We start from the raw sequence: 27706 nt of genomic DNA on the forward strand, positions 1-27706 counted from the left end.
GGCTTCTAAAGGTGCCCATTTTTTCACCCAGGTATATAACAATCATGGCACCAGTTTTGGCTAATCGCTCTCCGAGCTCCGTTATCGACGAGCTACATTTCAAATGTATTCTCTCCGCTGGACGTCAAGGCAAGGTGCTCTATGAGCAGCAGCTGAAGCACCAAGAACCCCAGGGTTGCTCACACGCTAAGTTACCACCGTCGCCGTCATTACCACAGCCCACGAAACGCTCCATGTTCTTCGACCAGTTCTCCGAGAATACTCTATGGTTCCACAGAATCGGAGGCGACCATAGCTCCGCTCCTACCGGTAAAACGTCTTCAAATGATCCCCTTTGGATTTTCTGAGGTGATAGGCTGATCCGCTTTATTTAACTTGTTTTCCCCTATCTGGAACCTTGTAGAAACACAAGTCGGTTCATTGGGTCACCGTGCCCAACTTGACACTCCTTTCCATGCACCAAATCTGAATATACCTGACGAGATATCGAACATCTCGGTATCCGTAAGATCTCGTAAACAGCAGCTGCCTCTCTCAGATAGTCGCCACCACCTTGCCGAGGAGAACAACCTTGTGGGCTTTCTTTCTCTTGGTCGTGTGAACATAGGCTTCATGCAAATTTATGCGGTGGAGGACATCGTCACAATTGACAGTCTTTCCTTGGGTTTGCATGATCTTACCTGCGTATCACTGCTCACGCTTGCCGTGGACATGGTTAAAATAGAGGTAAAAGCTAACATTTCTAGTGCATCGGTATGTTAAGTAGTCAGAAACAAAGTGTAATCTTCCCCACTTTTAAAACTTTTTTACATTTGGAGGACCTTGACTACGTAATTGGGCTATCATGTTTCTCTTGAATTTGATTTTAGGTTCTTAATAATAGGCGAATCCTGCACTATAGCGTGGAATCCCATGAACTGGAGTCACCAACGCACAGTTTTTCTCCGGACCTGTTTTCGCGCAGTTTGGCGGGCCAGAGGAAGTTGAGTGAGGTTCAGGAAGAGCATGACGAGGATACCTCTACTGCTGTTTCTCCACTTCTCTCATCGCCCCACCGCCTGGAAACAACCACTCCACGTCCCGACAGTCAAACTGCCGCTCCGACCTCTCCTAGCCCGCGAAAACACTACGCTGGTATGTTTCTGTGCATTTTAACTACCGCAAAATTTAAAAAGCAGATTTGGGGAACTCTAGATGCAACAGGTATCTTCAATAATTATGGAATTCGACTTAAGTTTTACCTTTGATATTTTGTGGCTGCTTAGAAGACGATGTGGAAGCCGGATTGCCGCTACCCACACCTGTGATGCGGTCCTGTCCGTCTAAGGTGGTTAGTGCCACGGAGGTTCGCCACACTGAGCGCCTCGTCTGCAACTTCTCTATCTCTCGCATCCACTCGCAGCTGCGTCGGCTCACGCGTGAGTCTTCCTTCACACCCGAAGTTCTCCTTACTGCCATCCCCTTCTCCGCCTCGCGTGTCTTCTTCGCCTTTGACGCGGACCAGCAGTCGCGAGCAGTCACTTGCAAGTCACCTGTAGCTGGCGGACTCTATACGGGCGTACACGGACCCGTACCGGCCAACCCTGTTCCCCCTCTTCCTCTCCCTCACAAACCCCCAGTCCCTTCTTCCTCGGAATCTTTTCTACCTGAACATTCTGCAGGGTGGATTATGTTTGAGTCTGGCATGGAGGAGCTGACGCTCCTTTTCGTTCAGAGAAAGGGCTATGGGGACTCTTTGGAAGAGAAGTCTGAACTAAGGACTACTGTTAAAAAGCCTATGCCCACCACGAGCGTGTATCATTCACAGGATGAGAATGTGGACACTGAGGATGATAGTGCAGACCTTAATCGGAACATTGGATGTAGTTCCACTCTCGTGGTAAGTGATTAGATTCACCCTTCAGTATGTCTAAATAGTTATGTACTTTTCGAAATATTCAACGTAAATGCCGTTAAATAGTGAACCCTGATACTTTGTTTTTGTGTTGAAGTTTAATGCTTTATGATCTCACCCACTTGCATACCCTAGATACGCTTTATAGAAATAACTTTGGTGCTAATTTCGGTTTCATCATACAATGTTTTAAGAAGTTCTGCTAGTGAATTGCTTTATTTTTAGGGTGATTTGGAAAACAAGACCCTCAAAGATGATACCGATGATGAAAATGAGGGAATTAAAAATGCCTTTCTAATGAACTTGCATGTCAAAACCGTTTGGCTTAATTTTCCGGCTCCCAAACACTTGCCGAACAAGCGCCGTGTCGAAATTATTCGGTAATGGAACCGTGCCCTTGGAAGGCATCTTATGCTAGTTCGCACTCATAACACTTACATTTATTTCAGATCCGACTGGAACTTCCTAAGTACTGTGACTCCAACAGTAAATGCATGGATCGGACCTTGTAACCGCCTAGCGTCAAATTTGAAGCATCTCATGTCCCTTGCAGAGCGTCGAACCCTCTCGGTTCTTGCCTGTCTCATGATGGAAGCAGTGAAAGGCGATAAGCCCCTACCCGACTTTCGTTTTAGTTCCCTTGAAGATGAAGTGTGTTTGCTTTACGCTGGAGACTGATTCTAATTACCGCTGTCATCAATATCACTGATTTAATTTTCGTGACTCCTAGGTCTTCAAAACTTACTCGACCCTGCGCACACCAGACGCACGTAGGCTTCGCTACGACCCCTCTTGTCAGATATTTACTACCCTCCGACGCTATCTGCAAGCCCTCCGGAAGCAGGATGGTCAGGCATCCGTTGATGCCAGACTGAATGAGTGGCTGTGTGAGTCTGTTCTCCCAGAGAAGATGATGCTCCTTCGTGGTCTCTTTCTCATTCTCCGTGAGTGGCGGGTTGCTGTCGACGTCATGGTTCTAACTACTGTTACCCCGGTAATGACTCGGAAACTCACTGCCCTACTACGTCGAAAGAAAGAGAATACAGCTGACGGTGGAAAGGCGGTTTTTTCTCATGACCCTGTGGAACGCCGACCCTCAGGTCTGACGCTGCGCATGTTTGAGCTGTTAACACAGAATCCCGGCAGTTCATCACGCACCCTTAATCCTGCTGGGGATCGTCTTCAAAATCAGGAGGTTTCCGAAACGGTGGAGGAGGTAGATGATATTGAGGAATCCGATCTGGATGATGAATCTCTCACTAATGATTCGCGAGCACGTTACGAAAACACCATCCTGTATCGTTTTCTACAGGACGCCCAACATGGCATAAGGTCTGTTCACTTGTGATTCACTTTGAAAAAATAAAAATTATTTACTTTCCTACTAAGACTAATGTAGTTTCCTGCTCTACATTTATTACTAATGTAGGTATTATTTATAGGAAGTTATTGTTTTGAGTGCAACCTTTTTGAACCCCAAAATCATTCTTTTCTTCTGCCTCTTCTATGGTACCGAAGCGATAATAGTGCAGCTGCTATGGGAGTTTTGTGTGCGTACAAGTTTTTGAACCAATTAATCATTTCATCCATCGTCTTCTAGTATATTCCAGATTAAATACGTTTCCCTTTGTAAAACCCTTTTGTTTTTTTGTTCTTTTGATCTCCAAAACATGTAGACAAGTGGACTCTAGTGCCAATATTCTAGATGGTGCTGATTCCTCACCAAACTACAGAGGCGCTGTGCAGCGGACTCAAGTAAATGTGGAACCGGAGGTTGTGTTTCGTTCGAAGGCCAATGAGAGCGGGAGGAATGGTCTTCAGCATCGTCGCTCACCCTCCATTACTTCGGAGAACGTGAACCAGATCAATCATTTAAGGGGCCAATTCCGATTTGTCGATGATGCACAACGACTCTTCAGACCGCTACTCGAGGCCATAGGAGTTAACATTAAGGTGTGCGCTAGCATCAGACTGCTTTTTTGCTAAGATGCCTTTGATGCACCGAGTATTCGTCCATTTAAGGGTGTCCGTCGTAGTACGCTGATGAAGAAGTTCGGAGGCCTCTTTGCGGCTGAAGGTATGCTCGACTGTTTCCAGATTGAGATATGCGACTCTCTGGAGAATCCACTGCAGAAGCTTAATCCGTCGTCATCGAGCTTAACTTTGGTTGCTGCGAGCGCGGGCTCGTATCACTTGAGAGCAAGCACTCTACCGAAGGTCAATGTCAGCAGTGTTTCAGCCGCAGCAAGATCTGCTACGGGTTTTCCTGGTCCCTCCACTCAAAGAGCATTGATGTGTCATCGGTTCTCCACGAAAATCACTCTTCGCGACGTCGTTGGATTCAACAAGCAGGATGGTGCTAATGTATGCTTTCCGTACTATCCTATGTTAGATATTTCACCTCTTGTTCGTAAAGTGTGATGTATTTTGTAATTGTGAGATAATGTTGGCAACTAAATGTTTACTTATAGTTTCCACACTTTATCCCTATCACTTTTCTATGAAGTATTTACCTCAGTGCTGCTAGGAATTCAGCATTCACGTCTGTGCTTGGTTTATTTATTCCACTCATCTTGATATTTTAAGCCCTCAAATCATTCGAGGTCGTAGTGGTTGAAGTGATCTTATTTTCTTTACTGTTTCAGCCGCGACTGGGCGATGTAGAACTGCGCTCCACGACAACCAAAATAATAGCGGATCTTCATGTGGACAGCATCAGCCAGCACTCAAATATGCCCCTTTTCAGGCTCACCCATCAATTTGTCACCATGTTTTATTGCGCTCGCGATGCACAGAATTCGGCAGAGAGGCGAAGAAACCTCATTGCTTGTAAATCCGCTTTTGATACCAAAGGTGCGTTCTCACGCTCATGTGCGAAAATAACTGTGAACACATTTAACTGTCTCTTTAATGCAGGTGACAATGTTAGTCTCTATTTATTAAATTAGAGTTTGTTTAGATGCGCCACTTTGGTTCCCTAAGTTATCATTATTAGTTTGTATTTACCACAGGGTTTTTGTTACCGTTTTACAGGAGCGATAAATGTTGTTTATAACCCACCGATAATTGATCTGTTTGAATCTGTAGATTCAGCTACGGATACGGTTGAAAGTGGAAGCACCCTTAAGTCACGTCCGGATTATGTTCGACTCAGTGGTCACTCTCAAGATAGCACAATCGATAGTGCTACTCATCAACCCCTCGCCAATGCCGGTGGTAAGTTTTTTTACTGACTACCTTCATGGTAATCATCGCAGTCGATTTTGCAATCTCTTTACACAGAAGGTGGTTTTGTAGATGCGAGTGAACCATATTTTGGAAGCGCGCCTATCCCGATTCCTGGTCGAGGCTCCCAGCATCTGCCATCTTTCGAGTCTTCCCAAGACCCTTCACTCGGCAGGAATGTTGAATCGTCCACGAATCCCCCTTTAGAGGGTACACGAACCCAAGACAAACCTTTCGGCCTGCCTTTTCACTTAACCGCCACTGACCAGTTTCCAATGCCACCGGTTAGTGCCGGTGGGGCAATTCAATCCTCTTCAATCCCTGAATGTTGGAGAAGAATGCTGCGGTATATCGATCTTTACTCGACGGTTCCTGAGACGAAAAATGTCACCAAAAGGGTATGAATTTGGTACAGACTGCAGAATTATTCTATTCCATTGACTAAAATTCTACTCCACATTGCCTCTCAATCAAAGTGCACTTGTAGTGGAGGGATATTTCAGTATTCTGCTTTTTCTGAGTTGTCTGGATCTTACTGGGGGGTGCCAATTTTTAATTGCTTTCAGGCGTCTGTCATGCCAACAATATTGGAGGAAAATGATTACTTCCGTCCTGTACGTCTCGTTTTTTGTTTTGTTGAAGTTGCCTTCAACAGCTGCATGGCGTCTGATTCTTCTCATTTTTTATTTTCGCGCCTCTCGCTCTTCTGCGTTAGTTTTTTAGGAATTCGATTTTTTAGTTCCCCGTTTGTATTCATTCACACCTAATTGACCGATGTCCCTTTTCTGGAGAGCTCTCTTCAGACCCTACCAATTAGTCCAGATGCTTAATGATTTGGGGTATCTTATTGCGCTTGCCTCTGTTGATTCCATTCATACGACGGTTTGCTTGTCAACTGCCGCATGTGAAAATGATTCAAGAATTGAAATAATAATCGTATGGTGAGATGCATGTTTGCTTTACTGTGTGCACTTTTGACGTCGTGCTTTTGTCTTTACTTCATTATTTATTTCATTTTGCTCTTCCTCTAAGTGTATGTCCCATTTGATTATTCGGTATTACTTAGGTGCGACTGTTAAGACTTTCAAATGAAGCTTATCCAAAATTGGATCACCTGTCGCAGTTGTTAGAATAGCATTTTGCTTCTTTAAATCGATTAACAGGTTGCACTGAATTTTCACTTTACTGACGACAACTAGGTTGATTTAGCTGTTGTGTGCCTACCACGTACATTTTAGGATACATTTATACCGATTTATATACCACCTGCTTCCAATCACTATTTGTAGTCAGTTGCTCCAAATAAGGGCACTGTTGACGGTAGTTTTCTTTGTGATTATCTTTTGCACTCCGTAAATCCGAACTGAGATGTTTTTGCTGAGAAAATTTTTATGATGTCTCCCTTGACACGTCCTGTTACCCGATTTCTACCGTAACTTCCACTTGCGAACAACATACCCTCAATGTTTTCGATTTACTCCCATCAGATGTGAAGCTCGATGCAAAAATCATCTTGAACTCGGCGCACTACACACGAGTCTATGAAGGTTTTATCAGCTTATAACAATTGAAAAGATCGTCAAACAACATGGGATTACTGTTTCATCACGAAAGCGAAATCCTAAACACCTGTAGGCATTATATGAATGTAAATAATAAATCCCTGATAGATCTCGACTACGCATGGACAAAAGCTGAATTTGACTTCTACTTCATCCATGTACGCCCGCAGGAGGTGGGGCATAAGGAAGAGGCTGCAACTCATTTGGGCGGTGTCGCAGGTCTGATGGGAGGGTCAGCCTCGCGCTTCTCCTTTATGGGCGGCCGTCACGACACCACAGTGGACCTGGAGGCGGGTCTGGGACGACACCACTCCGCCACATCTGTGTCGGCATCGTATAACTCGACAGCAGCGGGGACCAAACGGGGTGAGCGGAGCGCGGTCCCCTCGGCCTGGTTTAAGACCTCTGAGCGCATCCCTACCGTGGTGCTCGTCACCATGCGTGTGCGCCAAATGACCGTTTCTGCCGTCCTCTCTGAGGTCAACCTCACTGCCGTGGTGCGCAAAATCCATGGTTCCTTCACCAAAACCAGCCGAGTCCGAGGGCATAGTAAGTGCACTTGCTCTCTCTCATCTCCCAATTTTCGCGCACTTTGTGATCCTTCTAATATCGCCCTCTGTAGTGAGTTTTGAAATAGGCCGTTTCATGGAATAAAAAGATACCTGTTACTGACTGGGCGGTAAAAGGCTTCCTTACCCATTACATTAAGGTGAGCTGTATCAGTGGTTTAAAAGTAATTACGTCTTTCAATTCTTGGTGGCTATTACTAAAAACCCATGTATTTTGAAAGTATGATAAAGATATGCGGTTAGCCTTTCGAGTTTTGAATGAAGTTCCGTGTAACAAATACACTAACCATTATCAATTTCTGTCCATCCTTTAGTGACTTGAAATCAGTCGTCAGTTTTAATCCTTTAAATTTGTACCACGAGGCAGTTTGCTGATTACTTTCAAGAATTTCTGTTTTTCAAATGAAAGTGATAGTGGATTGACTGTGTGGTGAAGTATGCAAGAAAATACTTTTCCATTCTATAGGTCTATTCAAGGAGAGGTCTTCGAACTTCAGTTTTTCAGGTCACTTTGGAGACAGTGATGTTCGGTTGACTGAAGGAATTGGCAAATTTGCCCAGTAGGTTATTTCTGAAAGGTATACAGTTGGATTTGGTAATCTATTTAAATAGAAAAAAGCATTTCTTGTTACAAAGGTGGGGTTTTTGTCGCAACTTTGATGTTTGTTAGTATGTATAATCAAATGCTTTATCGCGTTGAACCACAAATCTCTATCACTTTGTCGAACTCAATCACGTAGTCCCCACTTCTGTTTCAGGGAAGCTGCGTACATGAAGGTTGATCATTCGCACGTCCTGCTCTCCTGTGTACGATCGTCGCGCTACGGCGAGAGAAACGCCTGTACCATCGGGTTGGGACATGTTGAAATCACTGTGCCTCATCACCCAGTGAGCCTTCATGGAATGGTCCAGCGGCAGGCAAGACACCTTAGTACCACTGTCTCTGAATTCTTCCAACTGCCCAATAATCCTATCGCCTCTTCGTCCTCCGGTAGTCGAAAGTATGTTGTCGAACTTAAATCTAGGGCGGATTATTGTTTTTTCACTCCCACTGATTTGCGAATTTCAATCACTATTCGTTATCCATGTAATTTCCCAATCTCTGTGCTTCGCCTCCAGACGAACTTGCACAGATGGATGGGTGACAGCGAACCCGAAAGACTTCAGTCGTAGAACAGGAGCTGAAGAACATCATCTTCTCGGCAATGACGGTGCAAGTGGTCCTCTTCTGATCATCAATATGACAGCCATTGCAAGAGGCCTCACTGTTAATGTCTCTCTTCATCCTTCTCTCAATGCCATGTACACCGTGGATCCTGTTTATTTCCTGGGTCAGGTTGGACCGAATGGCTATCTGGACGTGACTATTAACAAACATGCACTCAGTTTCCAGTCTCTGGTGAGTTGGAAAACCCCGCTTCTATCCAAAGGCAATTGATGAATCACTGTGTTTGCTTGCTCCAATGATTTTTTGGCAGCTAAAGCTAACTCAAATCTCTTTCTAACCGTTTTCATAATGCTTCGCGTGTTTTCGAGAAGCCATTTCACTCTGACAAAGTTTTTTGTTCTTTTTTTCCAGCAACTGCCTATCATGTTTCCGCAATCTGTTAGTTTAAGTTTGCCAAAGGTTTTGGCATTTCTGGCGCGCCGTCAGTCGCCTGGCGGGCATTGCATTCTCGGCCCCAGCGGTGAACGAGTCGTTCCTCACGGACTGGCCTCGCGCAAAGGATCCTACCTCGACGCACAGGTCTCCGTCGGATTCTTCGAGCAGCGCTTGCCGTCCGATAGGCTCAACTACATAATGGTCGTCGTCAAACTCCTCATGAAGGTGTGTTTGACCTTACCTTTGTTGGATGAAAATGTGTCTGAATTTTACCATTTGAATTGTGTCCGCTGGCCTTGTCCTACTTGTAGCTGAGTATGATTTTATGCGTGATTATTCTTAACCTCAAATTACACTTATGTTTTTAATGAAGGAAATAAATGAAGTTATCCGGAAAATGGCTGGTGAGCAACAGCCTTGGCAAACGGCTGTATTAACACCGGGTAGTCAGCTGCGTTCTCGATCCATACAACGACATCACCAACAACAACAGACCCCTCCCTTCCGTCGTTGCTCAGCTTCCATGGTCCCACCCGAGCCCCTTTTGGAAGTAGCTCCGGCTCTGCCCAATCGATTTTCTGTTTCCAATCGCTTCAGTTTCCGGTGAGTAACCGCCTACATAGTGGTTCTGTCAGCATTCCAATATGTGATCCATGTTTTTCTCTCACTACATCTCGTTAGTGGTCTTTCTTTCTTCACATGCAGTGTGAAATTCGGTGGAATTCTTCTCCTTGCCAAGACCTCTAACGGTGCAGTAAAATTTGAGACCTCCGAAATGCATGTCGAACTCTCGAACAGAATAGGCAGGACTCATAGCAGCTGGTACACCGACTCCTCTTCCTCCTTCTCTGCACGACCCCATCCTGACCTCTCGGGTTCTACACCACCTACCAAGAAGACCGAAAAAACCCAACCCGCTCAGGATTCCAATTCTCGACCACAGGCTCCTTCAGATACACTCTCGTTTACAAGTAGATCATTGCATTCAACTGTCGATGTTTTTATTCTGCTCTCCATTTATCGTTTCACTTGCCCTTAGGTTCTGAATCAATACTCATCTACGCCAAGATCGATCATCTGAGCATCGAACTTGGTCATCTTGATCAGGTACGATTCCATGTTCATATTTTTATAACAGCTTATCATTTTTCTGAAAAGATTAGGATTTTGTGAGTTAAACTCTCAAAAGCCGAATCGATGTTGCTTGTTTTGATACCACCGTTGTCTTCATAGGACGTCTTTTACGAGGTGTGGGACCAGGAGTTTCGCACCCTGGCCTTCTTCCGCACAGCTATCGCTCTCCGCTCACTGCTAGCGGAGGAGGCGAGTCTCCCTACCAATCAGCAAGTGCACCGAAATCACCCTCTTCGCAGCCCCGATGAGGGCTTCTCTCGCTCTGGCCACGCCCGCTCTATGCCTCCGCGCACTGATGGGGACGTCGTCGATACCAGTGGCGGCAGTGCCGGTTGCGTTGGTGGCCACTCTGGCACAACTAGCGGTGCTAGTAGTGTCATCTTCACACCATTTGACAACGCTGGTAGCTGTGGTATTGTTTCTGCTGTTGGTCAAGAGGCCTTTTTGGTATCACTCCACCATCCGATCATTTGGGCGAAACCTTCGGCCTTCGATAGAGGTGCCTGTCTCCATTCTCACCATGTTGAAACAGTTCCTTGATTGATCATCTCCTGTAGTTTTCGTGCAAAATATCTCATAATTGTAAACGGATATGTTTAAAAACTTTGACCTTAAAGTAGTTGGTTTTTTCGCTTGAAATGACTGCTGATTTCTCAACCTTTTGATTTACAAAAGCGTTAATATTTCCTTATTTATTTATCAAACTTCATTGATCATTGGTCGTGATTAACTATTGCTTGCACTATATATAACTTGGAGATGGAATTCTGTCTAGCTAATTTGCAGGTCATAAATTTTCCAATTTCGTTCATTATGTTTAAAAATATTTTAGCAATACTCATGTGGATGGTCTATAACAGTGAATTCGCTAAATGGAATGAACATATTCAACAGTTGGATGCACTGGTAAGTTGATGTATTTTTAAGATTAAAATTGCGTAGCAGTAATGGAATAAGAAATAATTTGGCAACTCACTGAATAACTATTTGTTTCCCACTCCTCGAGCGTTCGGTGTAGTTCATTTATTGGCACTACCATTCGACCTCCCGGTCATAGTAAGCAAGGAAGAGAAGTGGGTAGGGGGTAGGGTAGGGTAGGGCCAACGTAAGCGCTTTAAATTTTCGTGTTTACTTTCACACCGTTCTGCAGTCTAGCGAAGTAAATGTCACCTCTCCGAAGGCAGAGAGGAGTCATAATGGCGCGGCCTCTGCGGCACCGCTAACACCCGCGTTCTTCTCCGCCTCTGTGCCTTCACGTCCGGTGGCCTCACCTAGCCCCTCGAGCCCTTCGTCAGTGGACAACACGAGCTCTACTGGCATAGGCAGCCCCCCCAAGCGCAGCCAGTTGCGCGATTCTACTCCACAGCCAGCTCTCCCTGTGCCTTCCGGCCCCATCCTCTTCTTCCAACTCAATGTAGAGGACCTGGGCATCTGTCTACCCACCAACATCCTTCAGGTTAGTCATTGTCTACTCAATTACCTACCTCATCTACCTATTAGACGTTACTACTTTGTTTCTCCTTTAGCTGAGTCCTCAATCTATGGAAGTTTATTCTCGAACCGCGCTTGTACTGACCCTGGAGCAGAGTCGTATTTCCACTTGCCTGCGCGGCTCTCTGGTTAGTGAGGGTGAATTTACAGGTAGATCTGCGTAACTTACTTCCGCACTTACAGGCAAATAATGCTTATTCATTAATTATCCTCTCTTTGAGACTTTTGTCTACGATTTGATGACGATTTCAACGTGGGCTCTGATGACTGGAAGCCGGATAAGATTCGCTCAATAGTGACCGTCAAGCAGGAAGAGCATTTGGTCATTATGAACGCCTGTGTGGTGCCCAGTGGTACATTCCGAGTCTGCTGGAAGGCCGTCGAAGCCCTGCGTGCAGGTGGCTATTTCTCTTTCCTTTAGTCTCAATTCGATGCAAACTTCACTCCGAAGCAGTGTAGTCATTTTTAACACAAGAAGTATGCATTGACTGAAAGGTAGTGTTTGCTACATACGATATCCTTTTAACTGTGATTCAGGACTTATAGTATTATTGTTCCTATAGTTGTGCATATATTATTTTTTGTCAAGCAACCTGTTCAATAAGATATACTAACTTTGCAGTGTTACCATAAGATAGGGTCTTCGTAAACATTAATGTCGGAATTTCTTCCTTCATCCTACAAATACATCTCTACATGATTTTTTTTTCATAAGCATCAATGTTACTGCACTGTTGTACACATCCCTATTGGATCCGTCAGCTACGATTTTAATGAATTTTTGAAGATTAAACATCACTTTTCTATTAATTGCATTTTTTGGAATCTTCTACCTCTGTAGAAGAGCGTGGTCGATGGTTAGTGAAGATTCAGTATCAGATGCGAGGTCTCGACCTACACATGGATGACAATATCGGACGCCGATTGAATGCCCTTTTTGACATTCTTACCAACATGGATAATGTCGAGGGCGAACAGCAGACCTCTGGCTGCACTGGTGGTGGTGGAGTGGAGTCGGGAGCTAAAAATGGGGCTGTTGATGAACACTCCTCCTCCTTCCAACCTAACCTCTCCGTTGACGATGAGGCTGACGTCTTCTGCCCTCCTCAAACCAAGGCTCTTGATCATCCGATTCTCCCCATTGAGTGAGTTGCGCACACTCTCCGCTTAAATAGGCTGTAAGAACTGTTCTGGGCTAAATTTCATCCATATGTACTCAGAGTAGATGTTAGATCCGATTCAGTGTTTGGGCGATAATTGGCTAATGTCTCTCGAATTCTGTGTCAATGTCTTCTTCAAATCATCTTCTAATGGGTTTTTGTTATTTTTCAGAAATACAAACTTCAGAATTCAAGAGCAGTTCAGTCAATATAGGCGTCTTAAATGGAGTGATCTGCGAAGGAAGACAACAATAACCTCTCTTCCCCGTTGCGATCTTCAGAGGACTGGCTCACTGGTCAAGGATAAAAGGTGTGATAAGTGCCCGGGTTTTCGCAATAACTTGATGTCAATTGCTGCATCGGCAAGCGTTACAACCTGAGTCGCCACGTGTTATGGGCTAGAATTTCGATGTGCATGTGACCTGGATCATCCTATTGAGTTCCCAATCTAATAATAAATAGGTAACGACTTTATTGGTCGACTTGACTGTGGGTAAAAAGGGTGTACAGTGAGTGCATACATGCCGAGCGGTCAACTGATAGAAAGTGTCAGAGACGGTACGAGCTGGTGATTTTAGTTTCACGTACTTATAGCAATTGATTGCTTATGGTCTTTAAGTGTTTATCAAAGCACTTAAAGGGCATCTCTGCTTGATACGAGTGAATCAGGGGGAACGAAAGAGAGCGTGACTTTAGAATGTCTGGAGGTTAGGCATCGATTAGAACCTCAATAACATCGAATAGGAACGTTTTTCTGGGATTGCAGACACTTTCAGCATTTGTTGATAATCGACTCGAGGGCCTCTTTTCATCTGTTCTTTACTCCCAGTCTACCCAAACAAATCAGTAGTGCTGTGCCCTCTCCCACTCTGACTGAAGATGATGACGATCTTGTAAGTGTAGGGGGCTCATTGAACGCCTGTGATCTGTCAGTCTCGTCACGAACCGATTCCGTCTACTTTGATGTTGAGGATCCTGTCTCAGGCGACCGTCAATCTGCTATGGCCGCTCATCTAACTAAGGCACCGTCAACCCTCCGAGTTGATAAGCATTCTGATCACAGGGCAGGTAATGACTAATACGCCTAGTAGAACGTTAACCTATCGAGTCCATTCGTTGTCGCACTGCTGAGCCACTTCCCTTCCAGATACCTATTCTTTGCAAGATGAATGCCTTATCGGTGTTACAAAAGTGGATGGGGAACGTACCACTTCTGCTCGAGGGAACTTTCGGCAGCCTCCTACTCCACCTCCTCGCAAACATGCCTCCACAAAGCAGCCATCCTTCTCCAGTCCTTCTATGGAGGAGCCCCCGCGAAGTAGCCTACTTCTAGAGCTGGATATCAACATCCACGTGGACTCCGGCAGGTGTGGTCTCCATCCTCGTCTGTCCAAGCAGGAGGGAGGTGGAAAATCAATTTGGCCCACCTCGCCGGCTATAGGAAGTCCTTCCCTGCAAGACGATCTTTATAAGGCCTATCTGGCCAGATACAAGAGACAGCTATCTCAGGATCCCCTCCTAAAACCAACTGACATCTCCGTGTTTTATTTACCCGCACTCGATGTTGGAGTGAGTCTTTCAGAAACCATTTTTTCTTGATTTTTTGTTCCAATTATGTAAATTTATGCTCTATGTATTTCAATTTCTTGGTGCTACCAGAGTGTGAATATATTCTTACATAGGAGCCGATTTTCATACACTGTTTTTTGAAGCGTTTATTTATTCTTTCCTCGTTGTCTTTCAGCTGCACTACAAATCGCACACGAACTATGACCTCTGGAATCAACAAACCTACCGCACATCTGTGGAGAAGCCTAAGGCAAGGCCGAAACTGGTGGTTGGTGATGAGGTCACGCCAGGCGAGACGACTCTTGAGACAGTGCACGACACTCAGACAGCTGTTGCTGACGAGCTGGGAAAGGCGGCTGAAGTGGAGGCGAAAGCAACAAAGGAAGCGTCGAACAGTGATTTTGAGCGTTCACTGGACCCTTCTCATAGGTTCACCTCGGGCACGAACACCACCACTGGTGTCTATCCTGATGTCGGTCGCTCCGCTGACCTTTATGCCAGTGTTGTGCTTCAGAAGCTGCCACAGGTGCGTTTTTTTTTTGCTACTCTGTTAGAGAGCATCATAATGGGGAACAGGAAATTTGAGCATTCTGATCACCAGCTTTTCTTTTGCCTATTTGGAGGCAGTTTGACCGAACACTAAACCTTACCTTTTGAACATCGAAGTATTCCAAGTCTCAACACTGTATTTGGCTGTATTTTAACTGATTAATGGGTTTTTAAAATTTTCTTGTATTTACGAACTCGTAAAACTATCATATCTAACTATTTATTGCTGCTAGTATTTATTTTTTACTTGTGTTACTTTGTATTTCAAGTCATTGATTGTGCATCCCGGTTTGCTGGATTTCTTGGAACAGGCGTTGGAAAATCTTCCAGGTTGGTGGCCACCCATTTTTGCGTCTATGTCTAAATTTTATTGCTAAAAAAATCTCCGTCTTAATTTTGCCCGCAGCCGCATTGGATTTAGAGTCGGATGATGGCCAATCTACGCAACCAAAGTCCTCTGTTCAACTCAACGACGCCCTGATGACTAGCACGAAGACATTTTTGGTTGATGTAGTCGTTCACCTATGCATTCAACCATCTACCATCCGGTGAGCCATCATTGCATTGATTTGAATACGAAAATCAACGTTGATTGTTTCTTCAGTTTAAGATGCAATCACTTGTTACTTAAAATGTTTCTCATAAGTAAAGCGTTTTCATTTTTTAATTGTCCACCCCAAAGTTGTACTAAATAACGCTACTTCGGAGCATAATTAAACCACTTTAGCTATTGACAGGATAGACACCAACGTTTTTCTATATTATATGCCTTTCAACTAGGAAACTACATTTTGGAATTTTTTTATGAATATGTTTTAACTTCAGTTTCCTCTGTCTACCCGCTTCTCAAATGCAGTGCCTTATCACTCTCCCGTCAATGAATATGATATTCTCCACTGAACGCCTTGCTGAAGAAATTTTGAAAGATGCTGGCATGTTTGGTCTCTCTTACTATCACATCGCTTTTCTTTACGTATTAATGTTGCTGTTTTTTTATACCATCAATACGTCATTGCGCTAATGGCGCAAAATTTGTCTTCACATAACTTCTTAGTTTGCTTGATTCAGATTGATTTTCATACTTTTACAATTCAATGTTGTTCGTTGTCAAGTGTACCTCCAACAATGATGTCCCGCCGTGATTTTATTAGTGCTAATGCTCTCTTGTCTTGTGTGTTTATAGATGGAAAACCTGCTGGTCGTCTCTCAATTACAGCCAATTTAGCCGATAACATTGTCCTCGGGGACCTTGTGTCTGCCAGTGGTCTAAACGTGACTGCCATTCTTAACGGTAGAACTCTTTTTTGCCTTCTAACTTATTCCTTTTCCGCTTTCCTTTGATGGCTTTGTAAAATGAACTGGGTTATTATCACCCAATAGGTCGAAATTTGTGTAAATGGAGGTTGCTTTTTGTGTATTATTTGCAGAATTCCGTATGTCTGTATTCCACCCCTATGGTGGAGGCATTGGCGGAGTCTTGCGGACCTCAAAGGGGGCAGAAGGAACATCACCAGGCGACTCTTTGACGCTGAAGGTGCGCGACATACGTCTCAACATCAGCCGTACCGTGCAGACCAACGTCGTGGGTCAACAGCAACAACAGCAAACTCAAGCAAGGCAGTCTGGCGATCCCGATGCCCCGTCCGATGTGCGTGCTGCCACTGCCACCATGACTAGCTATGTTACTGCCAACTCCGGTACCGGCAGTATATCCCTCCACAACATTGTTCGGTTCTCTGGTAGGCTATGGTTTATTTATTCTTTTACGGCTCTCAAACCTCTTATTTTGAATTTTCATTTTATGTCCATTTTTATTAAATTTACCTGTCATTTGTAATTTGAATATTTACCCAATGTTTTCAGGTGTTGTTGACATTGGTGTGGCGGAATTCAAGTGCGACACTAGAAGGAGCTTAGAGATTCTACATATTCCAAAGGCGTGGTATAGAAATAGCCTTGCTAGAGCGCTCTTCATTGGAAAGGACTCGAAAATACCTCGTGAGTGACTCCTTTTCTACTTCATCGCTCACAACGCAAAGATTCAGCCACCCATTATTCGGCACTTTTGCTCTTCAGTCCGCCTTTTCATACTAATTCTTCTCTATCATAGCTTTGATAAGATTGTCCAAATTTTGAAACTTGTCTTTATTTCTGTGATTCTTTTACAATTTCTTCGACTTATAATAAATTGCTTTTCTGAACAATGTGGTTTCGTCATGTAGCAGCTCATGATGTTCTTTTCGTGGGAACTTTCATAAACCGTAGTTTTAAAAGTGTAAATCTGGTTCTTGGTGCGCTGCTTTTACGATCGGTGATTATTTATAGGTAAACGAGAAGGCTGGGTGAAAGTTACAATGTCTACTTTCCCCTTAAGAGAAGTATATGCTTGGGGAACTTGTTTTCCCAGCAAGTCCGTAAATTCGCCGTTTGGTTTCGACTTTGTTGATTCAGTGTTTATGAGCATCTCATGGTCTTTACCCTAAACCGCCCTTCGTTATAATGATTACTGTTTCATTTTCCGTATTTCTCCTGCGCTTCAGTGGTCTTTTATTGTGCTTCTCTACCAGACCCTTTGTCATAGCACGCGTAGTGAAAATGAGCACCTCGTAACGAAATTTGCATTTTACATTCGTGTTGCAGAGTCAGCGGAGTCAACAGAAGTATCAGCACCTCCTCAAATTGATGATGAGAATGCAGAAGGTGATAGCGACGTGGTTAGTGAGGATGAGGTAGCTGAGAAAATACCAAGAAACTACGCCGCTCCACCAGGCGCCGGAGTCGATGATTCTCTCGCCAAGTGGTTGCAAAAGGGACCTCGGCTAAGAGGCACGTCCCATTCATGTGATGGCTAATTTACTTTTTTAGATTCAGTCAGGAATCGTTCTATTTATCGTTGTTTGCGTGTTTGTATAATTTTTTGCGTATTCTCCTGCCGCTTCCAGGCAAGGCACGAATCGGCGCGGGCACGGCCGCGGCTCCGATTAAGCTGACCGCCGCCGCCGCCGAAAGCGCATCGAAACGTCGCAGCGCTACAGCGCCTCGTGAGGGGCTGACGGAATCTCCTACACCCCAGACAGTTTCCAACACAACTACTCTACCTCCACTCGTCCCACCCAATTACCACGCTCCCGAAGGTGGCCTCTCCTCCACTAGCCGTGGTGGTGGCGCCAAGGTGGTCTCCTGGCAGGCTCTTCCCATATTCTATGTCAAAATTGGTAATTTGGACATTCAAACCTACATGGGAAGCGCTATGGGTAGGACAAAGTGAGTTTTACGCCCTATTGGCTGATTTCCGAAAAGAACCTTTTGGTAAAAGCAATTGGTTATATTGATTCATTTGTGCATTATAGACTGGATGTACGCAATGTATTTTGTGACGGTCGACTGTATCAAGACTCTTCCAAACGGCGGCGTGGTTCCCTGGGTGCGGGTGTGCATCTCTGCCAATTCACCAGTGAACAGGGTGTTGTGGGTGGCGAGTTCACCTTGTTAGACTTGGAATCGCGCGCTCACTTTAAGGAGGATCCCCGCTGTGATCCCCAGCACAGTGGCGAGTTGCTCATCGGCGGCTTTCAGCTGCGTATTGAGTATATGAATACAAACATAGTCTTTCTTCGAATTAACCAAGCTGAAATGTACCTCAGCGACGAATGGCGCCTACGGGAGGCGGACCATCTCTGTGTGAGCGGAATGGGCGATGAAAAGGAAAGTAGTGTTACGGTTCCTGCCTCGCGTAAATTCTCCTCTCCACCAGGTGATAGGAATACTGAGACATTTGTCACTTCCAACATCGGTGCTCCGCCGGTCTACGTTATGATTGCTGGTGAAGTAAATTGGGATCAACTTCAGGTTCGTCAGTCTGTTTTTTGACATCTTATTGGTTTCTAAAGGGTGGATTGTGCTCTAGTGAGGCTGGAAGTATTCATAGCACTACTGGAATCACAAATGTTAGGTGGATGGGCAGTAATATGGTAATTCATGGTTCGATCTACCACTTCGGTGATAGGTGGCGATAGCGCGGACAACCACGGTTGATTTAATGCGCTCGGCACGCAAAGTGCGGGAGTACTTTGAGGAACAATTGCGCGAAGGTCGTAACAGTTGGGTAGGCCAGGGCGACTACCTCCTGCGGCCGGAGAACTCCAGCGTAGGCGTGATGGTGGACACTCGGAGTACCCCCATGGACAGCCTTTCACTCCCTACAGGGAGCGGGGAGACGTTTGAGGTCGTCGAGCCAATGGTTGTAAGCGCCGCGTTGGGCTTCTCCTGCACCGAGGCCAACGTGGACAAACTTCTGCAGCGCCACTGGCAGTACCCGATGCTGGAAGCCATCAGGGCCTGTCTGGCGCACATTGGCACGCAGGCACCCCTCGTCCGACGTAGCCTCCTAGAGTCTACTGCACCTCCCAACGAGAACTCCGTACCCCCCGTACTGGGAGGCTCACTTCAGCTAGCTGGCAACTCTCTTGCCCTTGCCTGCTTTGCTGGAACCTTTAGATCTGCTCCTGACTGGGCTGTCTTCAATATGCAACATCCCACCATCTGGTAAACTTTTGGTAAATTCGTAACCTTTCTGTAGCTTTGAGACGGAGGCGCAGAGGGAACCGCGCCACCGTCCCATGAAGATGGGGAAAAGTTCAACACTGAACAAGAAGTCAGTGGCCTTCGCGTGTGAGGGACCCGAGAGACTCCCGGAGAGTATCGACGAGGTGGGCGGGTGGTTAAACGTACGACAGGTGCTGAGCTTCGATCTAGGTCACCAGTTGCAGTACCCACCCCAGACCGCCTATGTGCTGCGTGTGAGACGCGGTCGCGAACAGAACCCCGTCAAACTGCCTGTCACACTCACTATCGCTGAATGGCTGGAATTTATGTTCACAGGTGTTGACATCACTGGTAAGCTTTTATGCCACATTCTCTTCAGTGCCTCTTGTTTATAAAGGTGCATTATTATTACAGGTATGATTTGCGCTGCGACTTATATTGCAAGGCCTAAGACCAAGTCGAGTTGAACTAATGTGCGAAGCTTAGAGCCTTGATGTTTCATTAAGCTAGTGTCTTCTGTATGGCACCTGTCAACAGCCTGATTTGTGGCAGCATAATTTGTGTTAATGAGTTAATGATCTCCCTCTCTGAGCCTTACATCAGAATTCGATCTAAGTGGTAACATCTAGGGCCCATTAAGCTGTAGTATGTTTTGAGATTGTTATTCCCAGTTGATGGGTGTCGTGAAAAAAGTTTATTGTATGTTTTGAAGAGCTTTTAAGAATGCGACTTATCAGCATGCTCAGAGAATAGGGAAAACGGTGGTGGAAGCAGACTATCGGAAGTTGAATCTCATTTCAGAGAACAGACCTTATTGCGGATTGTTATGGCTGGTAGTGGCAAAACAATCCTGGGTACTCTTTGATTAGGTATTATTTCAGAATCCAAAATTGTTTTCTTTGGAAATTATCCACGATTTCAGATGGTCAAAGTAATCCACCGAGGCCCACAATCTTGATTTCAAACGTCCTTGTTCTTGCAATTGTTCTGAAGTCTCTGAGATCGTTGCTCTTTGTGCCGCTCAAGTTGGATGGTATTCTGACTTATTTCATGTCCACCCCTTACTAAGAGCAGTTTTCTTTCATCTGACTCGTTCTCCCATCTTTCCTTTCAGTCCTCAGTTATGTCCGCGGAGCTAATCCCCACCGCGCCTCGGATGTTGTGAAGCGTAAGTCTTCACTTCACACCCCCTTCCATACATCATGATCTTTTTCATTATTATTTCGACATCTGGTCAGATGATTCGTCTTCAATTTGGTCTTTTTTCAATCTTCAATGGTTATAACAAACGTCATTGGCGTAATCGTTTAGATTTGGGTAGAGCCACAGTCACTCTAAGAACAAAAATTGAATCATATATGGGCCTGTACTCGTTGTACAAATTTTTCGCTCTCATTTAATTCCTACAGAGGGTGTTATAATAATAGATGCCCACTTTCACGGAATGCGGATTTTTCAGTCCTTTACCCCTTGCGGTTTTCACGTTGATCACAACTCTTGTATGACTGTCCACTCTTCGACGTAGTTGGTATTATTGATGCGAGAATTTTGAAATATTGTGTTGTGCTCTTTACTGTTAAAGAGCAAATTGTTGTGAAAATCACGGAATTTGGCACCATGTGGTTTTCTGGTTCATTGTAGTTACCGAGTTCTCCGTCGATTTTTCTGCCCACGTATCGTCAACAAGCGACTCGCTTCGTCGTCGTGTTGACGCAGTGAAGACAAGTGTTGCCACCATTACCGCCTCACCTGCTGCTGGTGCTGTGGTGACGCCTAGGCGCCCCAACCCCCTGAAGCCGCCAACAGAGGCGGAGATTCTCTTCGTCCTACCTTCCGTTTCAATGCGTCTGACCAGCGACCAACGTCAGAGCATGGCTCATCCCAAAGTCTCTGAGCTTCTTCTCTTCTCTCTCGACCTGCAGCACGAGAAAGCGACTGCAGCTGCGGAGGCGGCCAAGAAGTCTAGGGTCACGACAGCATCCGGGCCTACACCCTCCGACGAGGAAGGGGAGGAGGTGCGTGAGGGTCAGGAAAGCAGTGGTGGCGATGGTGAGGACGAAGAAAGTGAGCGGGAAATCGAGGGTCTCTCTGCCAAGGTGCACCTCAGTTTTCAGACAGATCTTCATGGGGTCATTCAACTTGGCCTTCTCGATGTCCCTTGGCTTCCCCTCCTTATAAAGTCCTATATCGATGAGCAAATGCATGACACAGAAAGTGAGCTTCTGTTTGTTGCTCAATTGTGTTCAAACATTGCAAGAATGCCTAACTCACTATATTGTAAGAAATCGAGGTTACCGATGCCAAGAATGTTTAAATGACGTGTGTTATTTGTTTGTTGCTAGGCTTAGCTACTCCTGACCCCACCTACGCGGTGACACCCCGTACCCTTGAATTGGCCAAAGAGGGTTTCCTGCCAGGCAGTCATGGTGCTACCGTGGCTGCAAATGCAGTGAGTACGGCTTCACCGATTGTCAAGGACCTACGTGGATATGATGTTATCCACTGGAATCTCTCGCCTGAATGTCGTCTACTCCTAGCCTCCAATATTGACGTACCAGCATTCGACAAATTTCTGGAGAATATCGGTTTCCACAGGGCTCGGACCACTATCCCCAAGTGGTTGCAGCGCGGCGTGCTCGATCATTTGGATTCTGCAGTAGCTGGTCTGGTGCACACATCTCTGCGGTTGGCTGATGAACAACGCAAAAATCAGAAGAGGGGGGGAAAGTCTGAACAAAAACCACAAGAACGTCGCCTTCTGGAGGACGAGTATTGAAGTAGCCCTCAACTTTAACGCCTGTTTTATTTTTATTTTTTTTGTTAGGTTGCTATTTCATCCGGCTTCTATGTACTTTTGGCATATAACATTGCTCGTTTTTTTGATGTTTTGTATTCTTCCGTTGTTGGATGTACAGCAGAGTTTCTCCAAAGCACAATACTTGCAGGGCTAGCAGAATAGTAGTTCCCAGCAATAACGTACATTAGTGGTACCTAAAGTGTTATCTAGCGCTCCTTTCGGGCAAACATCAATACAGCAGTCCCTACGTCTGGAATGCTCAAATACTTTTGTAGTCGCCAGCAATTTTTGCTGCATTTTAAAACATTTACGATATTCAGTGATTCCAAGGGGAGACTAATGTACTCTTGGTTCCCTTCCTAGCTTAAAGCGAGCCTAAATGAAAAGTAGGGTTCAGACGCCCTGGACATATGGAGTGCTGTTAAATGTGAAGTGATAATTGCTGTACACTGATCACATTACATGAGATGAGCTTTCGACTAGGGTGTGCCAAGCTTCCACTTCAACTCGAACAGACCTTGAAATTTATCGATTATTATTTGACGTGCAAAAAGCACGTGCAGAAGCAATTCTATTGCGAGGTCGTGCGCTTTATGCGCCTGCAAAGTTATGCCTAAAAACAAGTTTGAGCAATTTAAAGATGGAGACATGGGGAATATGCGTCGCATTGACCGTTTGAGTGGCATCATTGAAGAAGGTCCAAATCACAGAAACGTGTCGAATTCTACCAAAACCACCAGAGGTGATTGTGATCTGCCGATGGCTAATCAAGACTTGACTAAGGTGAAACCACCATCAATGCCTAGCACATCTTTCGCAATGGAAAGAGAAGAAACTCTGAGTACATCTGGTCTAAAGCAGAAACAGATTCAAGGCTTACCTTCTCCTTTAGATTCCGAGAAGTTTGTTAAAAAGCATTCATTTCTTCAAGTTAGGTCGAAAAGTTTGCAAAGAATAGCACAGCATTGGCTATGGAAGGCTCATGATGCCTCAAAAATGAAGAAACCAGTTTGCGAGAAATTTGAACTTGAACCAATTGACTCCAAAATCAATTCGTCCCTTTTTGATGACCCGCCCTATGAAAAAGATGAAATAAGTTTCTCGGACCCCCCAAGTTGTGGCGAATCAGCTGCTGAAAAGTATGCCGAGAAGCCTCCTGATGTCCAACAAAACAATTCCGTCAATTGTGATTTCGGCGACTGGCCGCAAAGTGGAGACTCGTCGACAAAAGCGCTCTATGCTAATAGGTATGATGAAACAGATAGTTGGGATGGCGTCCAAAATATTTGCTTTGGGTTTTGTGGTTTGTGCTCCAGACGCACAAAACGCAGTCTTAAATCTTCAAAGCGTCAACCGAATCTGAGGTCGGGAGACCAGAAACCGGAGGTTTTTGATGTTCTAGTCAATAATAATGTGGGATGCACCATCCCACACAATTTAAACTGCGCCATTCGAGGTGTAGGTGAAGTGAGAGTGTCCTCTCAAGCACAACCAGAAATGATTATTGAAAGAAATCGAGAGGACGGTTTAGCGAAAGAAGGGGAGGAGGGAGAGAAAATATGCTCTTTCGCATTGAAGTTGCAGAAAATGCGCTTGGATGATTCATATAGTAGTGGACCTGAGAGTGAACAACTCTGCAAACGCTTACAATGCCTTGGGACGAGGCAAGGAATGAGTTTGTTAAGCACCCACGAAGATGATGTCGACGACTGGTCCACCGTAGGCACTCAAATGCCTACAAACCAAACTCCAAGGATAAAAAACTATGGCCAGATTGCACGATTTTCCCAATCACCTCCCAACGATCGTGTTAGTAGGCCGCAATCTCTAGTAGTAGATGAGCAATTCAACTGTTGCAATGCCCATGTGGATCCACTGGTTTCAGATCTCCAGACGCGTTTGTTACAAAATGAGATTTTATCACTTAATATTCAGTCACAGCAAATAACTCATCCTTACTGCTTAAATTCGGCAGCGTCAACCCCCAGTAATGTGTGCGAGGACACAGTGTTCCATTACTCCCAACTCTACGCTCATCCCAAATCAAACATGTCGCTGCCTGAGTTCAATCCTCATAGAGGAAACCGCAACACTTCCCACAAAACTTCCAGTCTTAGCTCTTTTTTCGATGCGTTCCCCTGTGCAGAAGATATGTGGTGTAGCCCGAGTCCTAATAATTCGAAACCATATGCGCTTGAGAAGCCTCATAGTGAGTACGACGATTTGAGTCAAAGAACTTACGTGATCGCAAAAATTGATCTTAATGGATCTTTTGGACCGCGGACCTATTCCATTGCTTCAAACTCCCACTCCGAGGTGGACGATACTGTAAAAAACGAGTGTTTAAAACAGCGCAACAATAACGCAACAAACGAGGCCCCCCATAAAGTTGATTTCGCTCTCCCCGGAGTGGTTCAAAAACCCCCATCATTTCTCAGTTTGATAAAAGAAGCCCGTGCCGCAAATATGATTCCACCGAGCTTGTCAACACCTTCATATTCGTGGGAGAAGAAGGAAACTCCTGAAAATGACTACATGACTCTTCCAGCCCGACGTCCAAGGCAACAAAAACAACAAGCCGATGAAAGTGAGAAAGTTAGTTCTAAGCATGTGACAGAGGAACTTATGCAGATAAAATCTGCCACGCCTCCACAACAAGTTAATCAAAACAGCACAACTGAAACGAAGGTGCCTTCTTTGCAGAGTGTTATTGAAACCATGCAAAAGTTGAAAGCCACAGAGATGCAAATGAAGGCCATAAAAGAAAAAGAAAGGATTAAGAAAATTAATGGGGAATCTGAAAAGGCAATAACTGCCAGCCAGGCCATGGAAAATGCCAAAGGTATGTCTGTGGTTGACTACAAGGAGCGCAGACGCTTACGACACCAGAAGGAACTGGACGAGGCACGCAAAGAACTGCTCGAGGCGACGAGAAGTGCTCTTAGGGATCGAATCGCATTCAGCAGGAAAGAAGGCAAAAGCACTTCCTCCTCCGGTGTCAGCAAAACACTATTCTGCGGATCCACGAAGGCAATGTTTAACCCTGACGCATCCTTGGGAGATGTTGAAAAAGTTCCAGAGAAAGTGGAAGAAAAAGAAGTTTCCACACCGGAACCGGTGGCAAATGTGCCCAAAACAGAACCACCGCCTTATCCCACCTCAGTTTCTGATGCGAGCAAAATAGAGGTTGAGAAAGTAGCAGCCACAAATTTTGATGAACCTCCTAGAAAGGAATTGAAGAGCACGCCTCCAGAAGCTAAAAAATCCCGAAAAAAGACAGATAAACAGGTCAACGGGAACAAGAATGCTAACGTACTGCCACCTAACAACATGCAAATCGTACCAACGGAAGACACCCTGGCCGAACCCTCGCAAAATTTAGCTATGCCGTCACAAATGCTCGTACCAGTTCCTGTCAGTATGCCTCAGTACGGAATGATGCTACCATTCAGTTTCCCACAGTACGCCCAACCAAACTTCTATTGCATTCAGAATCCCTGGGAGTTCACGGAACACCCGAGTGGGGTCCAGGGCGTCTACATCTCTGAAACCTCTTCCTCTGGTAGCACTTCGTCTGGGCGATATCGACAGACAGTCCGATCGGAACCGAGGCGGCACAAAGACAACTCCTCATTCAGCAGCTTCAGTGAGACTTCATCATTCTCTTCAGGCACCCCATTCTCAACAGACAGTGAGTCATCAGGGTCATCATTGTTAGCATCCACCTCAGAGACGTCCTCCTCGCCGGACCAAAATAGCAGAACCTCCACTCCCAGCCCCTCCGACGCACCTTCACGTGCGTCACCTGGGGCTTCACACTCATCAACATCACCACCGCCAGCTACACCGATGTCATCCGATTCCTCATCCTGCAATGACTAAGGAGACAATGGCCAACACCTTTATTTTGTTCTTTAACACATCTCAGTGCTTTCAAGACCGTTGCCTTAAGTCCCTCTAGTAACTTGCAGGAGTGCAGGGACAGCGACCATTACTTAGCGTCACACAACCACTTTACGTTACCATTTGAAGAACGTGATTCTAGCACAAAAGTGTCGCGTGCGCCGTGACTTATAATGGCTAACCTAGAAATAAAGTAAACAAGCCTACACAACTATAAAGTATGTATCGGTACCGAAAACACTCAAATCCACAAATAATACCATTTTTGGACGAAGAATGATGTAGTAAACGGAAGTGCTCCATTGCAAGAGAAGGGAACACCATTGTAATAAGAGAAAGATATTAGAGATGAGTACATACTATTTACATCAGTGTGGCTAAAAAATATCAGTGGTGGGAATGCTTCTTCTTTTTGTGCTTCTTCGAAGACAAGCCTTTGTCTTCTCGTGATAGTTTGCTAAGTTTCTTAAGCAGCTTTTCTCGCTGCTTCTCAGACAAAGACCTGAGGAATTCGACTGTCAATTCGTGCTCCACCGCCTCGGGGTCTAACCCGTGAGAACTTGATACGGCACGCTTAGCTTTGTAGACTATTGCATTGAGACCCGTAGATTCAGCGGACTTTTTAAACGCCAACCCCTCCTTACGTAGGTTAGATTTCGCGCGATCCAGAGATCGTAATGTGCCGGCCGTCGGTTCTTGGGTGAACGATTGCCCGTACAATGGGCAAGTCCGATCTGTGTTCAAGTGTCCCCACTGTTTGCAGCGCATACAGCGCACGTTTCTGACTTCTATACCGAACGGCTGATCAGTGACGTCGGAGGAATTCTTGCAGTAACTTTCGCGGGGAGCATTGTACTTCCGTTGCCACTCAAACTTCGCTTCATTCCTGTCCGTCTCTTTTTCCGGTTCCATGACAGCTGGTTGGTCATACATCCATGCCAATCCCAGACGGGCTTTCTCATCGCCAAGAAGCACACGATTTTCCAATATTTCCTGTTCGCGACGATACTGAGTAAGCCTCTCCTGTTCTCTCTTGCTGTCAAACTCCTCCTTTTGCTCCGCCATCCACTTTCTCTTGATGTTTTCGAAGTTTGTTGGGTGAAAAAACTTCTTGCACATGTAGTTATTGTAACCCTTGCCCATCGTACAACAAAAGCTGCGGCAGAAAGAGCAGGTTAGCGAATTAACGAGTAAAAACTGGAGTAGCTTTACAAGCGCATCTATTTAAACAGTCATCAAAAAGAGCCTAAAATTAGTAAATTTGCCGTTGTTCACTGCTTAACTATTTTTTGCTATTACAAGAAATATTACTCTGGTTAAAAGCCGTTTGTTTCTGCCTTTTAGGCAATTCAAAAATATCTGGGTTTCAGTGCAAAAAAAAATATTTTAACCTTACTTAGGACAAGACTGTGATGAAGCCAGGAATATTTAAATTAAAAAAGGGGATGCTATAGTAAGGAAAACCAAAAATTCAAAGTAAATCTTTTGTATGACTGCACAAAGTAGTTCCAGTTTTCTGATAAGCTGAGGGCAGATCCTAATTAATAAACTCATTCAAAGTTGGTGCACTAAAATGGTTATTTAATCCTCGGATTTGATGGCGAGCTACTTTTGACTCAGTCATTGTGCAGCGTTCCGAGACTCCCTGAAGACGAAAGAAGACACAATACTCGGGCAGAATATATTGTAATACTTATGTTGTTTT

The 27706-nt window shown here is 45.1% G+C and overlaps 3 protein-coding genes across 3 annotated transcripts in view; 2 read left to right on the forward strand and 1 right to left on the reverse strand. All coding sequences in view use genetic code 11, as the record gives it.

The window, feature by feature from the left end:
- EGR_05296 (hypothetical protein) overlaps positions 1 to 22077 on the forward strand; it is a gene marked incomplete at both ends in the record, with an annotated part of 34330 nt that extends 12253 nt beyond the window's left edge. The window contains 42 exons of the mRNA XM_024494545.1: positions 32 to 309; positions 404 to 753; positions 870 to 1134; positions 1266 to 1879; positions 2120 to 2274; positions 2344 to 2545; positions 2625 to 3226; positions 3571 to 3847; positions 3917 to 4258; positions 4540 to 4747; positions 4928 to 5110; positions 5177 to 5517; positions 6852 to 7302; positions 7921 to 8251; positions 8370 to 8649; positions 8830 to 9078; positions 9227 to 9456; positions 9559 to 9824; positions 9893 to 9960; positions 10087 to 10486; positions 10820 to 10893; positions 11138 to 11443; positions 11514 to 11628; positions 11700 to 11876; positions 12320 to 12623; positions 13468 to 13706; positions 13786 to 14207; positions 14383 to 14733; positions 15026 to 15086; positions 15163 to 15304; positions 15582 to 15737; positions 15908 to 16047; positions 16184 to 16495; positions 16620 to 16754; positions 17397 to 17597; positions 17699 to 18020; positions 18107 to 18605; positions 18763 to 19301; positions 19336 to 19652; positions 20416 to 20469; positions 20943 to 21515; positions 21644 to 22077. Of these exons, the coding sequence (XP_024351016.1) occupies positions 32 to 309; positions 404 to 753; positions 870 to 1134; positions 1266 to 1879; positions 2120 to 2274; positions 2344 to 2545; positions 2625 to 3226; positions 3571 to 3847; positions 3917 to 4258; positions 4540 to 4747; positions 4928 to 5110; positions 5177 to 5517; positions 6852 to 7302; positions 7921 to 8251; positions 8370 to 8649; positions 8830 to 9078; positions 9227 to 9456; positions 9559 to 9824; positions 9893 to 9960; positions 10087 to 10486; positions 10820 to 10893; positions 11138 to 11443; positions 11514 to 11628; positions 11700 to 11876; positions 12320 to 12623; positions 13468 to 13706; positions 13786 to 14207; positions 14383 to 14733; positions 15026 to 15086; positions 15163 to 15304; positions 15582 to 15737; positions 15908 to 16047; positions 16184 to 16495; positions 16620 to 16754; positions 17397 to 17597; positions 17699 to 18020; positions 18107 to 18605; positions 18763 to 19301; positions 19336 to 19652; positions 20416 to 20469; positions 20943 to 21515; positions 21644 to 22077 (11965 nt within the window). The remainder of the gene's footprint in view (positions 1 to 31; positions 310 to 403; positions 754 to 869; positions 1135 to 1265; positions 1880 to 2119; positions 2275 to 2343; positions 2546 to 2624; positions 3227 to 3570; positions 3848 to 3916; positions 4259 to 4539; positions 4748 to 4927; positions 5111 to 5176; positions 5518 to 6851; positions 7303 to 7920; positions 8252 to 8369; positions 8650 to 8829; positions 9079 to 9226; positions 9457 to 9558; positions 9825 to 9892; positions 9961 to 10086; positions 10487 to 10819; positions 10894 to 11137; positions 11444 to 11513; positions 11629 to 11699; positions 11877 to 12319; positions 12624 to 13467; positions 13707 to 13785; positions 14208 to 14382; positions 14734 to 15025; positions 15087 to 15162; positions 15305 to 15581; positions 15738 to 15907; positions 16048 to 16183; positions 16496 to 16619; positions 16755 to 17396; positions 17598 to 17698; positions 18021 to 18106; positions 18606 to 18762; positions 19302 to 19335; positions 19653 to 20415; positions 20470 to 20942; positions 21516 to 21643) is intronic.
- Positions 22078 to 22746: 669 nt separating this feature from the next.
- EGR_05297 (hypothetical protein) lies at positions 22747 to 25980 on the forward strand (the record flags this gene model as incomplete). The annotated part of the gene is made up of 1 exon (XM_024494546.1): positions 22747 to 25980. One exon carries the CDS (start codon positions 22747 to 22749, stop codon positions 25978 to 25980), a length of 3234 nt encoding a protein of 1077 aa, XP_024351017.1.
- A 408-nt stretch (positions 25981 to 26388) lies between these two features.
- Positions 26389 to 27144, reverse strand: EGR_05298 (Corepressor interacting with RBPJ; the record flags this gene model as incomplete). The annotated part of the gene is made up of 1 exon (XM_024494547.1): positions 26389 to 27144. One exon carries the CDS (start codon positions 27142 to 27144, stop codon positions 26389 to 26391), a length of 756 nt encoding a protein of 251 aa, XP_024351018.1.
- Positions 27145 to 27706: the final 562 nt, after the last annotated feature.

Source organism: Echinococcus granulosus (assembly GCF_000524195.1).
Source record: "Echinococcus granulosus chromosome Unknown EG_S00038, whole genome shotgun sequence".
NCBI classification, from domain to species: Eukaryota; Metazoa; Platyhelminthes; class Cestoda; order Cyclophyllidea; family Taeniidae; genus Echinococcus; species Echinococcus granulosus.